Source organism: Cibotium barometz, chromosome 6, assembly GCF_041138505.1.
Source record: "Cibotium barometz isolate CiBa-2024 chromosome 6, ASM4113850v1, whole genome shotgun sequence".
NCBI classification, from domain to species: Eukaryota; Viridiplantae; Streptophyta; class Polypodiopsida; order Cyatheales; family Cibotiaceae; genus Cibotium; species Cibotium barometz.
In genome coordinates, this window is record NC_141051.1 from 14581333 (window position 1) to 14596191 (window position 14859).

Below are 14859 nucleotides of genomic sequence, written 5' to 3' on the forward strand. Positions count from 1 at the left end.
TATGTAAGAGTGGAAGGGACACAAAGTTTATAACTTGGCTTATTTAATGATATTATAAAGGGAATCTTTAAGGAGAAATGTTCGAAATTCCCATCCAATCCATAGTAGGTCCAATTTACGTCTAAAATGTTTGTGTAATGTAATTACACGAACAATGTAATCCCATTCAATCCATAGTAGGTCCATTTTACCCCTAAAATGTTTGTGTATTGTAATTACAATGGTCTCTAGCCATAAAAGTCTTTACTCAATGAGGAAAGAGTAGGACATGGAAGAGGGTAGTGTAGGCGTGACATAATTCCAAGAAAAGATTATAGTTCAACCAACAATGTGAGTCTCGAGCTATTTCCATTGTTTAAATTATCTATGAATACAGGGTCTATGAGTCGAGTCACCCATTGCCCATGCCTCCAAAGAAGAGGTATTGGGTTCAAGTAGAAATGGCAGCTAGTTTCTATACCCATACTACTTAGTACTAATAAAAAAACGTCAATTCAGAAGGTTAGAGAATATTCCTTGGTGATTGGACACCACATCTTCTCTTAGAGGGAGGAGTTCTATGCCTCAATCGGACCGAATGTAAAGGCCTAACAGCAGGGGCAGCGGCGCGGGCATCGAACGGGCACATGTGAAGAGCTCCGGTCCTTTAACGCAGACGTGGAAGAGAATTAGCGACAAGAAGCCACCAGCTTTGTCCTGTTGAGAATATAAGGGGCAGGAAGGGCTTTTATATTCTGCGCGCACCAGAAGCGCACAAGAGGGGCGTGCAGCTTCCGCTTGTTTTGCTTGTTTTCTTTCTATACTTTTGCTGAGTGATGGAGAGCCAACCACATCAAGCAGCAGCAGCAGCAGCAGCAGCTCAGTCCAGCTGCCATGGTGCAGGCGGCGGCGGCGGGAGCAAGCTGCCCATGGCCATCCGGCGCATCGAGAACCCCTCGGACCGGCAGGTAACCTTCTCCAGGCGTCGCGTCGGCCTCCTCAAGAAGGCTTACGAGCTCTCGGTGGTGTGTGACGTCCCGCTAGCGGTCATCGTCTTCTCCCCTACAGGCCGGCTCTCGGAATTCGGCAGCCCCAGGTAGGCTCTATTTTGCCGCTTAACTCTGTGTGTGTCTGTGTTTTTTTTATAAATAAAATAAATATAATAATGGTGTGTTTTTTTAAATATAATAATGCTACAACTTTGTGCCACTTTTTAACTGTGTGCCTATTTTTGTTTGGGGGACCTGTGTGTTTGATTGTTGTGGTTTGTTCGGTGGCTCGACCATATTATTTATGGAGTATCTTCAACCACGTTGCTTTTGCCAATTAAAATTGACATTGCTAAGGTTTGGGTTCCTTCTATTTTAGCTCTAAATCTTTTATAATATCTTCCATTTGTAGCATGTTAAAAAACACATGTTTCACTGAGCAGTCCCTCTCCGGCCTCTCCATCTCCCCTTTCCCTCATTTCTAGTTCTTGTTTTTCATGCACATTCTCTCTCTCTCTCTCTCTCTCTCTCTCGCGTTCATTTCCCCGCATCTGGTTCATTTTCCTGTTACTCGTTTACCTCAAGCGCATGCTCTCTCTCTCTCTCTCTCTCTCTCTCTCTCTCTCTCTCTCTCTCTGCCAGCCACATCTCAAAAGCAAAGATTATACTCCCTCATGTAGTACGCATTCACTGGCTTCTTCAGCTTTTGTGTAGCAACACAGACATCGTCGAAGCCCTTTCTCTCTCCGAGACCCTAACAGAGAGGTCCCCACAGGAACAAACGCCCCCAGCCTCGATCTCTCTTGATGGTCTCCTAAAGGGAAATTGAGTATGATTTCTTCGTAAAAATGACCTATTGTAGCCATAAATTTTGGCTAATCTCCACTTAATTTAAGCTAAGTCTTGTCAATGCGCACACGATTGTTAACCTTACGAGTGCACAAGTAAAAAGTCAAAACGTCTATAGTTATGAATGTCTAAGGTTGCAAAAAAATCTAAGCCATTAATTAATGGTACATCTATGTAAATAAGTTTGGGCTACATAGTCAGCGAAGTGCATGGATAGTCAGCAAAGAGTTAAGATTTTTGACTTTAAGTGTGCTTTATTGCTTTGTGGATTGACTGTTTTGCTTATTTATAAGATCTTTTCGTGGGATTTCTCTCTTTCCTCTTTTCTCTCATAAGTTGTAATACACTAAGATACTTTACTAATCATTATGTTATAATTATTCTAGGTAAATTTATTAAAATAATCAGATTTTCTTATTTTTACAATCGATTGATTGAGAAACATAATCCAAAAAATTCTTACTAGAGCCTAAAGCTAAAGCCATGGACTCTAAATCACCTCCCAACCTAGACCCATACATTCCAAAAAAGAATGCATGATCACATATATATGATCAACCATACATCTAGGATTAGGTAAATGATTAGATCACGCAGTTAGGAGCAAAAAAGGAAATTTAGATGCCACATCCTATATCCCCTTGGAAATGATTGTGCTCAAAAATATGTACACTCGTATAAGCAGCAGTAAGACAGAAAGGTTTGGACTCTTGATTATGAAAATGTGGGTTCTATATCAACATATCATGAAAATTGAGATAAGTAACTCCACCACATTAGGCACTTACACACCATCTATGTTCTTATGCAAGGTTTTTCATGGCTTTAAGTAGACCCATCACTCAAAAGGTTACTCTTTTCTTTTATAAGATGCTTCCATGACAATAATTTTATCATGAAAAGGCATGTTAGAAGGAACTACTAGTCAATTTTACATAATAAGAACATATAAGGTATCACCATTTTGACAAGTCTATCAAGACCCCAACTAAAGTATGAACATATATGAGAACCTTGAGAGTATCCAAGAAAATCTATTTAAAAAATACACTTCCTTAGTAGCTACATTGGATGATGTGGTTGCCCATGGATTGGAAGAAGGTTTCAGTGAAATGCCTAAACTAGATTGTGTTAAAATTTTGAAGAGGATTTGGGGGAAGAAACTAATTCTGAATCGAGGTTTTCTTCTTCTTACCAAAACACCCAAGGGAGCATTGAATACAAGACCATATGCTCTAATGTTCTCTCATATATTTGCAATAATTCTTCAAATAGGAGGAATCTTTATGTACAGCAGGTATGTGGTATGTTTTACCACTCCAATATCTAGGAGTAGGAATATAAGACATAGAGTCTCTTTATTGAGGTCTCTGCAAAAGGAAATAGAACTATCAACAATTGGTTTTGATGAGAAATTGATATATAGAAGGTCGCTCACACTGTGTTTGATAAACTGGAAGGATAGAAGAGATGAGAAATAGATTAATGTTAGACTTTAAGGATCACAAATCAGTTTTGGATGCACTATCTCCTTTGGATGACTCATGGTCTAACCTTGAATACTCATTGTATCACATCATGCCTTTTGACTCAAATATTAATTAATGAATATACTTTAGCTTCTTGAAATATAACAATATGACCTCTATAAAGAAGAATGATGGGTATATGACTAGTAAATCCCATGTCCCCTTCCTTTCCCCCTTCCCCTTGCCAAACCTACGCATGCCCATTTTTATATAGAATTGCATTCCCCAATCTTGAGGTCTACAAGAATAGGTGGAACCCCTCTTAACCATGTTACAATGTAGCAATTTCTGGAAATGCACACTTGTACACTAAATTTTGAGTCTTCATATTCTTTCAGTCTTTGAATTTCTTGATCATCAAATTGTTGAAAAAGTGTATATTGAATGAGTTAACTAAGGCAAATGTTCAATATAAGAAAATATATATTGAATGTGTTTACTAAGATGTATGTGCAACATAAGGTTAATGACCTTATGTTCATCAATGCCATTATGTTCAACATAAGGTTAATGACCTTAGAAAAAGACATATATATGTATATATATACATATATATATATATATATATATATATATATATATATATATATATATATATATATAGCTAAAGAAGCATAGACCTAGGACCAACAATATAAAAGGACAAATATATATATTGGTTATGTTTACTAAGATGTATGTTTAACATAAGGTTAATGACCTTAAAGAAGAACATATATATATATTTTTTGCTAAAGAAGCATAGATCTAGGACCATAAATATAAGAATGATTGATATACACTACAACACAGTGAGGGTATAGCAACGAAAATAGTAGCGCTTTTATAACTAGATGTCGGGCCTATTTAATTACTAGAAACGCTGCTATTTTTGTTGTGGGATCACTGCTCAGCAACAAAAGAATGCTGCTAATAGTGTTGTTGAGCAGCAAAAATAAACTTACAAAATTGGCAAACTAGGGAGTTCTCACAGAACTCCCCAATCTATCCCAGCTTTTAAAAAAATTTATCTAGCCTTCATGAGCTTTAGGAAGTTATTGGCATGCCTAGGTAGCACTTGTCATCATGCATTAGCCTGTGCTCTCGGTGCATGATGTCGGTAGCTATCGGCATGCATTGGAAGCTACCAGCATGCCTAGGTAGCACCCGATGCATTGGGTGCTCCTGGTGCATGTCGATAGTTACCGGCAAAGCATGCATTAGAGGCTACTAGCATTCCTAGGTAGCACACGACATACATTGGATGCTCTTGGTGCATGTTGGTAGCTCCCGGTGAATGTTAGTAGTTATCAGCATGCATTGGAAGCTACAAGCATGCCTAGATAGCACCCGATATGCATTAGGTGGTCCCGGTGCATGTTGGTAACTACCAGCATGCATTGGAAGCTATTGGCATGCGTAGGTATAGCACCCGACATGCATTGGGTGCTCTCAGTGCATGTCGGTAGTTATCGACATGCATTATAAGCTATTGGAATGCCTCAATAGCACCAAGCATGCATATTGGCTGCTCGCAATGCATGTCAGTAGTTATTGGCATTATGTATTAGAAGCTATCATATGCCTAGGTAGCCAGGCATGCATTGGGTGCTCCTCGTGCATGCAGGTAGTTCCCAGTGTATGTTGGTACTTATCGGCATGCATTGGAAGCTAGTGGCATGTCTAGGTAGCACCCAACATGTATTGGGAGCTCTCGGTGCATGCCGGTTTGGCCACCGGCATGATTAGGTAGCACCTAGCATACATTGCAAGCTACCAGCATGCCTAGGTAGTACCCGCTATGCATTGGAAGCTACCGACATACTTAGGTAGCACCCTGGGTGCTCCTGGTGTATGCCAGTAGTCGCTACCAGCATTCTTAGGTAGCACTCGATATGCATTGGGAGCTCCCGGTGTATGTCGATAGTTATTGGCATGCATTAGAAGCACCCGACATGCATTGGATGCTCCCGGTGCATGTCGGTAGCTACCGACATGTCTAGGTAGCACTCGACATGTGTTGCGTGCTTTGGGTGCTCCTAGTGCATGTCGATAGTTACCGGCATGCATTGGGAGCTATCGAAATGCCTATGTAGCACTCAACATGTGTTGCGTGCTTTCGGCGCATGTCGGTTGTTACCAGCATGTATTAGAAGCACCCGACATGCCTAGGTAGCACCCGCATGCATTGGGTGCTCCTCCTCGATGCATGTCGATAGCTGCTGGGATGCATTGGAAGCTACTGGCATGCCTAGGTAACACACCTAACATGCATTGGGGGTGCTCTCGGTGCATGTCGGTAGTAGTTACCACTGTTGAAATATACAAGTGAATGGGTGTGTGCAGGAACAAGCCCTTAGCTAGAGATTGTAAAAGGGAGTCCATAATTGAGTGGGTAGCAGTGAAAAGGTGAGAAGAATCTATTGAATGAGAGAATCAAGGGTAGCATGAGTGAATATAGGGGTGTGGAAAGATTCTAAGAAAAGGTGCTCCTAGATGTAGGGGAGGTGGCACAAATCAAGGAGAAATCAGTGGAGTGGGTGCTTGGTACCTTGTCGATGTAAAAGTTATAAATTGAGGCATTGGCCTAATGAAAATTTGTTAGTTTTTGACTCATCCATGCCTACATTATACTATTAGATTAATTGTGCACTAACCTTGCTTTAATCACTCTAATTGCTTGCTAATCACGTTGATTCTTGCATTTGATCCACCATAGCCTATCACATTATTGCAAATTCAACTTGGTATCAGAGCCTAGCTTAGCATTGAGCTATTGTTTTAAGCCTAATCACCTTCTTAATTACTAATTCGGTGCTAATAGCTTTACAAGCCATTTTTTCCACCTTCTATAGTAGTACCCACACTCAATGGAGCTTAGATCTCTCCCTCCACACATGTCCATTTCCTACAAAACTCACACACCTTCTTGCCAACACACTAGCACCTAAGCGTGGCACTTGAGAAGGTCAAACCGCCGTTGGATGTAGCCGAGAATCACTGATTTGTTGGCACCTTGTTAAAAAAAAAAACTGCAAAATCGTCATCACACCTTGGAATTGGAAACATTGGAGCTAGCCCAAGGGGGTTTTAGGTGTTCTGAACACGCTGGCGGCCTCAGAATCTTGAAATACATCAAGGAGAAGCTACATCAAGCTCTAGATCAAATCTGCAGTGACTTTGGTAAAGCAAAGATTAAGCATTCATTATTTGGTCAAATATTATGTTTTTAGGCTTGATCCTTTATTAGACTAACTGCTATTGATGCCCTTAAAAGGGTTTGAGCTCATTTGAACTCTAAGGCATCAGATCTGGCCTTCCCGTACACTCTATTTTCTGTACACAACAAGACAGGAGATTAATCTCACTAATTAGTGATTAACTAGCATTAATCACTAAGTTTTAGTGCAATTGATGGTTCAAACTTACCATTGGGTATTTGATATAGAACTCTATCACTTTAGATTGCAATTTGAAGTTGGTTTGATGTCCCAACCATTCAATACAAAACCAACTATCCTTGGCTTTATGCAATTTTTGGTATATTCATGCTTGTAAACTTGTTGTAATCATCATTAAACACCAAATTGGAGTTGTAAAAGGGTAGACACTACCCTTGAATCTTGAATTGGATGAAGAGTGTGCGCCTCACACTATCCAAATGTGCCTTCCAAGGAACCTTCATAAACTCACTCTCCAACCCAATTGTGTAGTTCATGTCTAGCATGGTGATCATCATGTAGATCAAGCTGCCCACTATCTTTCTATACATAGTGGTATTCTCCAAAATCTCGCTTACGTTTGCACTCAGCTTGCCATTTTGATCCACTGGTATAGAAATGGGATTACAACCATCCATACCATATTTCTCGCGGGGGAGGTTAGTCATAAATATGTAAGTGTAGCACATGGGTTCAACAGAAGGGATTTTTTAAAATCCTTGTTTTACTTATTTGTTACATATAGAAGGGTACCAATTCAAGGGGGTATTCACAGGTTGAATAGAAAAAGGGTATGTTAAATTCACAGATACGGGGTTTTTAAAATAGGCCTTGAACACACGTCATATAGGGGGTTTACATATAGTGAGCTCCCCGAGCCATATTTATACAATATGTCCAATGCATACTATCTCTATGGACAGCCATATGCCCTGAGACACTCTTCACTATCACCGCCAACAATCAAGTCATCCACGTAGATGGTGATGTGACCACAATCCCATTATCACTCTTTCGCACATTGAGTGAATGATCAACATCTTCCATATGAAAGCCAATGGTGATAAGATACTGTGCAAGCTTATCATGCTATGCTCTCGCTGCCTCCTTGAAGCCATAAAAGGCTTTACGTAGCCTTCACATATACTTCTTCTTGCAACTCACTATGCAAGAATGCATTCTTTACAACCATCTGATGTAAAACCTAGCCTTTTAATGTAGTCACTAATAATAGCTCTCATGGTGGCCATCTTGGCAATGGGGTTGAATGTCTCCCCATAATCAATGCCATAGGTTTGAGCATAACCTTTCGCAACAACAACCAATATCGCCTTGTACCTACAAATACTTCCATCTGAGTTATGCTTCACTTTGTTGACCCACTTACATCCAATATCCTTTTCTACCCTCATGAGAAGGCACTAATTCCCATGCCTTATTTGAGTCCAATTCATCCATGGTGTTTTCCCAATGTACATGCCCAACATCCTCAAAACATGTGGGTTCAACTTCTTGCATAACTTTTTCCATGTATGCATAATGGTGAGCTACATAGCCATCATACATCAATCTATGAACAAGGTTTTTGACCTACGTGGTCTTGGATCTATCCTTGGTATCCTTATGACTACCTTAGCCTTCCTTACACTAGGTTTCTTGATAGATGGAGTCCCAAACCCCTCATCAAGGCTCTGATCTGAGCCACTAGACTCTCCATTAACATACTAATCCTCTACAAGAGGACTCTCTTGATCCACTCAATGACTGTATTACTGACCTGTATTCTATGTAACCACTTACTCCTGTGCATCATCCCCAGTTGAGTCTTTTACAACATCGTACCAACTACTCTCATCTCATCAAGGAAAACATCCCTACTCACTCTCATCTCAAGTGTGACATGGTTGTAACCTCTATACCATTTTGCTCTAGGGAGTAACCAATGAACACATATTTTTAAACCTTAGCGACCTCCACTATCATCAATGATTTTCCTAGTGGTCAATGCTCGGTTGCACTCTTCCAAGGCTCTAGTTTTCCTGGCTCGAAGGCAAAGTTTCTACTTATACTTGAAGGGAATGATCTTGCCGAGATTGTTTTGAGTAACTATTGGAGCCCTCCCTCAAACAATTGATGTGGACAACCTATTGCTCTTATTACTATTGGAGTAACTATTGGAGCCCTCCTCAAACAATTGATGTGGACAACCTATAGGAGCCCTCCTCAAACGATTGATGTGGACAACCTATTGCTCTTATTACTATTGGTCCCCTATTTGCAACTTGGCAAGCTAAGATTATAGATTGGACACAACAAGATAAAGCTACTCAAAGATATATTCTTTCATATCTTCATGATTCGCTTATGCTAAGTGTGTTCCATATTTCACACTCATATGACTAATGGTAGTATCTAGTTTCCAATTATGAGAAGAAGTCTCCCACCTTAAACCACATGCTTCACATTCTTTGTTTGCTTTCCAAACTGACATGCTTCACATAATTTATGCATTCCATCTACCTTACACTTTGGCAAACCTGTAACAATTTTTGAATTCTACATAGACTTCAATCATTGCTCATTCACATGACTAATATGTTTGTGCCAAATATCTACATCAGCCACCACAACATCTGCACCTTGTGCAAATGTAACAGCTTTCACCTCATCCATGCTTACATCCAAAGTAAACATTATGTCCACTCTTTTTCCCTTTGTTGTAACCAAACAAAATTTGTTTTTGAAGTCCTCAACGTAAAATTTCTCAGGGTTAAAGTGTACCTACAAACCCTTCTCAACCACCAAACAGAAACCAAATTCTTTGTTATGCTAGGCACATGAAGTACATCAACCAAGTACCTCATCTTGCCATCCTGCGTAGCCAATGGCACATTCTAAATATGAGCCGTGTTATCCCCCATCTCCACATAGCCTGTTTTTTCTAAATTTTTGACATCTCTAAAAACCACTCACCACCATGATTAAGTCATGTGGTTAGAGGCTTCCAAATCCACACATCATCATCGTTTGTGGATACATCTGAAGTCCCTGAATTTAACATGTGTTACATAACAAACAATTGCTCACATCTATCTTCAGCCCGTTTGCTTGAAGATGCAGTCTTCACCCAAAGACTTCTCTTCTTTGATTAACATAGACACACCAACTCTCAAAAATTGGGAACATTCTCTCTTCCAAAAATAGAGGGCTTTAATGGATTTTATTCTTTGCCAAGCACATTCAAGCAGATGCTCACCAAGTCATCATCTTTAATAGATCTAAGGGATTCAACAATACCGTTGATCTTCAATTCATACTCATTGATAGACATGTTCTTCTTCTCCATTGTATGCAGTTCATGCTTTAGCTACAACTTCCTTGCCTTTGTGTTTGTCTAGAGCATCTTCACCAAGTTTTGCCATGCAACTGCTGGAGTGTTGACATCCTATATATGCCCTATCATAGTGTCTATCATACTAACTAAAAGCCAATACATGACTTTTCTTGCACCCTAGTTCCAGTCTTTGAACACCTTTATCTTTGCTAGAGTTCTCTTTAGGTAATTCCATAGGCTCCTCATTGTCACCCTCAACATAGTCCCAAAATCCTTTTCCCATCAGAAAATTGGTCATTTTGAACTTCCACGCATGGAATTTATTCTTGTTAAGCTTCTCAACCACTAACAATTTGGTTGATGTTGTTAGACATCTTTCCTTACAACAACCAAAACAAAAACGATCCTTTGCACCACTAAAAGTATCAAACTTTACTGCAACACCACCCTCTTTATAATCTTTTGGCTTATCGCTCAGAACCAGATTATCATAGGGATGTGGTTTGAGAAAACAATTGCCCATAGCATTAGATCCCATGCCCATCATACCACCTCCCATACCAGGCATACCAAAAGCACTTCTGCCACCACCACCATAAGTTCCATACATACCTCTTGGCATACCTCCATACATACCTGGCTACATACCATAGCTCCTAGTCATACCCATGTTGGGTACACCCATCATGGAATGAAAGACAGAGTCTTCGCCAAAGTAACTAGGATGAGAAGTATTAGCGAGGTTTCCATAGGTAGGTGGGGGAAAAGAACAAGAAAAATCAGGGTATGGCTGAAAATTTGGGTGGATGGGAGCCGAATGTTGAGGCTTAGCTTTCTTCTGAGACCCTTGCTTCCGTGGTTTAGAATCAGCTTTGAAGTTTTGTGGAAAACTTGAGTCTTTTGCGAGTTCCATTAATCCCTCCATCAAGCTCTGCATCTTTGCTTCATAGGTGGCATCATTATCTTCAAACTCAGGCATATTATCTAATTTAAAAACCCCTCCTCCTGAACTCACGTGGTACACTAACATTTTTTGAGGTGAAGCCCCCGAGATTCTGGAGTACTACCTATTACTCAAGAGGGGGGGTGACTCCGCTCCCTTGTCATAGAGTTCACTTGGATGAGATCTAGAGGTTGCTTGGTGTTCTTATCAGCACACCCGAGATACTGAACTGACAGTATATCTGCCTATGGGACTTCTATGATGATATATGAGTACTACTCACATGGTTTGATTCATGGATATACAGATCTATTGAGAGAATGGGGATGCCTATTCTAGACTTTCATTTGATATGCATGTATATAGATACTTGCCTTGATGCATCAGTGTTTACTCATGTTCATGATGTACTGCTGATCGTGGGTCCTGTGGGATGGCCATGAGCGGATCAGGTAAAGCATCCAGGGGGACATGACTATTCACAAGGTGGATGCTCTTGATTTATGTTATTCAGATGTTTTGTTTCAGTTGGCAGGATATAGCTTTCTCATTGGTCTCTTAGGTTCTCTTTTAGTTTGGCAAATCCTTTGACTAAACAATCGAGGACGATTGCTTTGTTTTAAGAGGGGGTATGTTACAGGACTGAGTATTTTACCTCTTTTTTTAAGCACTGTGATTACATTTAAGCATGTTTAACATTCACTGATTATGTTTTACTCTGTATGTGCATGTGTAAGTTTGTACACGTGTGTGTGGGTGCAAATACATGCGTGGTGTGTGTGTGTGTGTGTATGTGGATGCAAATACATGCTTGGTGTGTGTGTGTGTGTATACTCATATGTTTGTACATGTGCATGTATGTGTTTTTGGGTATAGCATCTGAGATCTCTTCTCTGTTGTTGGGCACTCAAGAGCAGCTCAAGGGCCTACCCTAGGGCCACCCAAAAGGCAACCTAAGTAACTGAATGAAAAGCAGCTAAGGGACAGTGTGGGGTAACCAAGTGGACAGCTGAGTAGCAAGCCATGCAACGCAACCAAGTAGCAGCCGTGTAGCGCACAAGGGGACAGTCGGGTCGCAATGTTGAGGTAGCCAAGCGCAACCGAGTCAGCAACAACAAGCGCAGCCCGTCCACGTGACGTGGTGGCTGACGTGGCATAGGCGTGCTGACATGGCAGAGACGACTGACTGCAGCACAAAACGGCGAGCAGTCCAGCGGATGCACAGCTACGAACCCTTAAAACGCAGAAGAGAAACGATGAGCAGCCAAACGCAAGAGAAAGCAACGTTGAAAAATCAAAAACACATTCGCCGTGTAAGAATATTTTTTATAAAAAAAAGAAGAGAGAGAAAAACCTTCGAAGAGTTTTTTTTCAATAAAGCGAAAAAGCACTCGTAGAAGTTTTTTTTAAAAAGAGAGAAAAGCTATGCTTTTTACCCCAAACTTGTATAAAAAGGGGGCCAAGGCTCTTGTATCAACACAACACAAATTTGGGTGAAAGTTTCAAGAAGACTCCTCTACGTGAAGCAAGGAGATTTTTTCTCGGAAGTTGTACAAGGGCTATGCCAACTTCAAGTGATAAATAAATGCTTGCGGGGCACCACGCTTTGGAGCCTGTTGGTCTCTTGAGTAAAGGTGCTCTAGCTCCACCTCTTTTTCTTCTTCTTCTTCCAAGTTTATTATTCCAGTTCTTAAAGAGTTATCTTTTTCTTCTTCTTCTTCCAAGTTTATTATTCCAGTTCTTAAAGAGTTATAAGTGTGATTAAGTTGTGCTCACCGCCCGTCAAGTTTCCTAAGGCCGGGTTTCACAGCACATGGCACATCTCCTTCTCTTTGCTTCTTGCAGCACACATCACACGGCAAATCTCCTTCTCTTTGGTTTTTGGAGCACACGGCGACTATCCTTCTCTTTGCTTTTTCCAGCAGACGACCATGTATGCGCTAAATGGTGACTGTCCTTCTCTTTGCTTTTTCCAGCACACGTCACGTCTCCTTCTCCTAGTGGCCAATGCCCAGCACTCCGCCTGCTTCTCCTAGTGGCTAGCACGCAGTGCTGCAACGCTTTCATGGCCAGCACCTTGCTATGCCTGGCTACGCCTCTTCCTAAGCGTGGCCAGCGTTGCTGCGGCTTGTTCTCCTTGTTTTGTGCTAGCCCTAGGCTAATTTAGGCGGCCAATCAAGACTAACCTCTAAGACTTATCCTAACTATAACTCCAACTTAATACCAACTACGTAGTGGTTAACACTAACTTAAAACTAACTACTAAAACTAAGCCTATATAGTAACATTAATTCTAACTAATTATTAATACTCATTCTAACTAATTCCTAATACTAACACTAAACCTTACTACTAACACTAACTAATATTAATAATAATAGTACCAACCAACTAACAATAATCCTAATAGTAACTAATAATACTAACTCACTAAATACTAACCCTAACTTGAAAACACTAACCTATAATTAAAGACCCTAGAAACAAACCAATAACAACCAAACATCACACAAACCATATCCTAAACCTTCTCCTAAGCACTACAAATAGAATCCAACCAAAAAGTCAAACCAAAACACTTAAAAACATCTATAATCAACCTGATCTAACCACACTTGATCCATTCTACACATCGGTCTTTCACCATGTGGCTAAAGAAAGAAAGCCCTACACAAGAATCCGCTCAAATATTAAGGAAAAGCAACCATATGTGGTGAAGTCTCATGTGGATGTACTTCTAACTTCAAGAAGTGACTAAAGTGAAAATCCCAACTTTGTGTCACAATACCTATATACATACCTAACCATCTAGATATTAAAGTATATACACACCTACATGCCTATCTAGATTTTTACACACATACCTAGATATCTAGATATAAAAGTATCTAGATATCTAGATATCTAGATATAAAAGTATATGTACACACCTATATACCTATCTAGCATTTTGCATACATACATATATAAGTTCTTAATTCCTTCTAATTTAAAATCAAAATTTTAAAAAAGAAGTGTTAAATTTTGAGTCAGGGTAGAAGGATAAGAGGTTAGTGCTTGTGAATAGTAAACATTTGCTACTAAAAAAAGCTTAATCATGGATAGTATAGTCTAATATGTGGTATTGTTGCTTCAAGTTCTAGCGTGGCCTTAAGAAAGTGATTTCTATACTATTTAACATAATGAAATTTCACCCTTGATATACTTTTCTATATAATGAGATGTTACTCCTAATTTGGATACTTTTTATGTAATGAGATGTTACTGTCAATTAGTTTTTTTATTCCCAAAAGCATTAATGATGAATTTTTAAAAATGAAGTCTTAAACTATGATTATTGAGATATGGATATTATTTTTCAAGTTAGCCATATTATTATGCTTATTATAATTTGTTTAACTGAGCCAAATTATAATGAGAAACCATAAAATTTCATAATTGGTACCATGATCTCATGGACAAATTAGGAGCTATTTTTAGCCCAAGGGCTATTTTAGAGCGGTCTGATATTGTCACAGGCTATTTCACTAGAATTTTTTTAAGAAAACATTCCCATTTTTTTAAGTTTTTAGTGGGTTATGGAGACAAATTTGCCAAAAGTACACTATGTACTACCATATAAGATAGAAAATTTCAAAAGTGTATAAAAACATTTGCCAACTCATCTATACTTATACTATTTTACTAGTGTCTTATTTTTTACCCTAGTATTTCTAATAGAAAATGTTGTGGTTATATGATCTTTACTACAAAATGTATTCTCTAAGTTAACTTGTATGAAGGTGAAAATTCTACTCATAATCTTGGAAAAGATCACGATGATTTATAGAGTGTAAACAAAATTCACCTTCTGATCTAGTTTTTATAGTCAATTAATATAAATATATCACAATTTAAAAGTTAATAAAGATAGTATTCCTTGCAAAACCTTGACTTATGATACATGAGTGCCATTTAAATTGTTATCTTAATTTAACTCTGAAATGTTGTGATACTTGAGTGCGATTTAAAATATTATCTCTATTCAACTATGATC

General features: G+C 39.3%; 1 protein-coding gene across 2 annotated transcripts in view; it reads left to right on the top strand.

The window, feature by feature from the left end:
• The first annotated feature begins 574 nt into the window (after positions 1–574).
• LOC147637437 (MADS-box transcription factor 23-like) overlaps positions 575–14859 on the top strand; it is a 59941-nt gene continuing 45656 nt past the window's right edge. The window contains exon 1 of one of the 2 annotated variants that reach the window (XM_086799231.1): positions 575–1075. In XM_086799231.1, the coding sequence (XP_086655357.1) occupies positions 816–1075 (260 nt within the window). In that variant the 5' untranslated portion in view covers positions 575–815. The remainder of the gene's footprint in view (positions 1076–14859) is intronic. The other variant, XM_086799232.1, reaches the window with a different exon arrangement.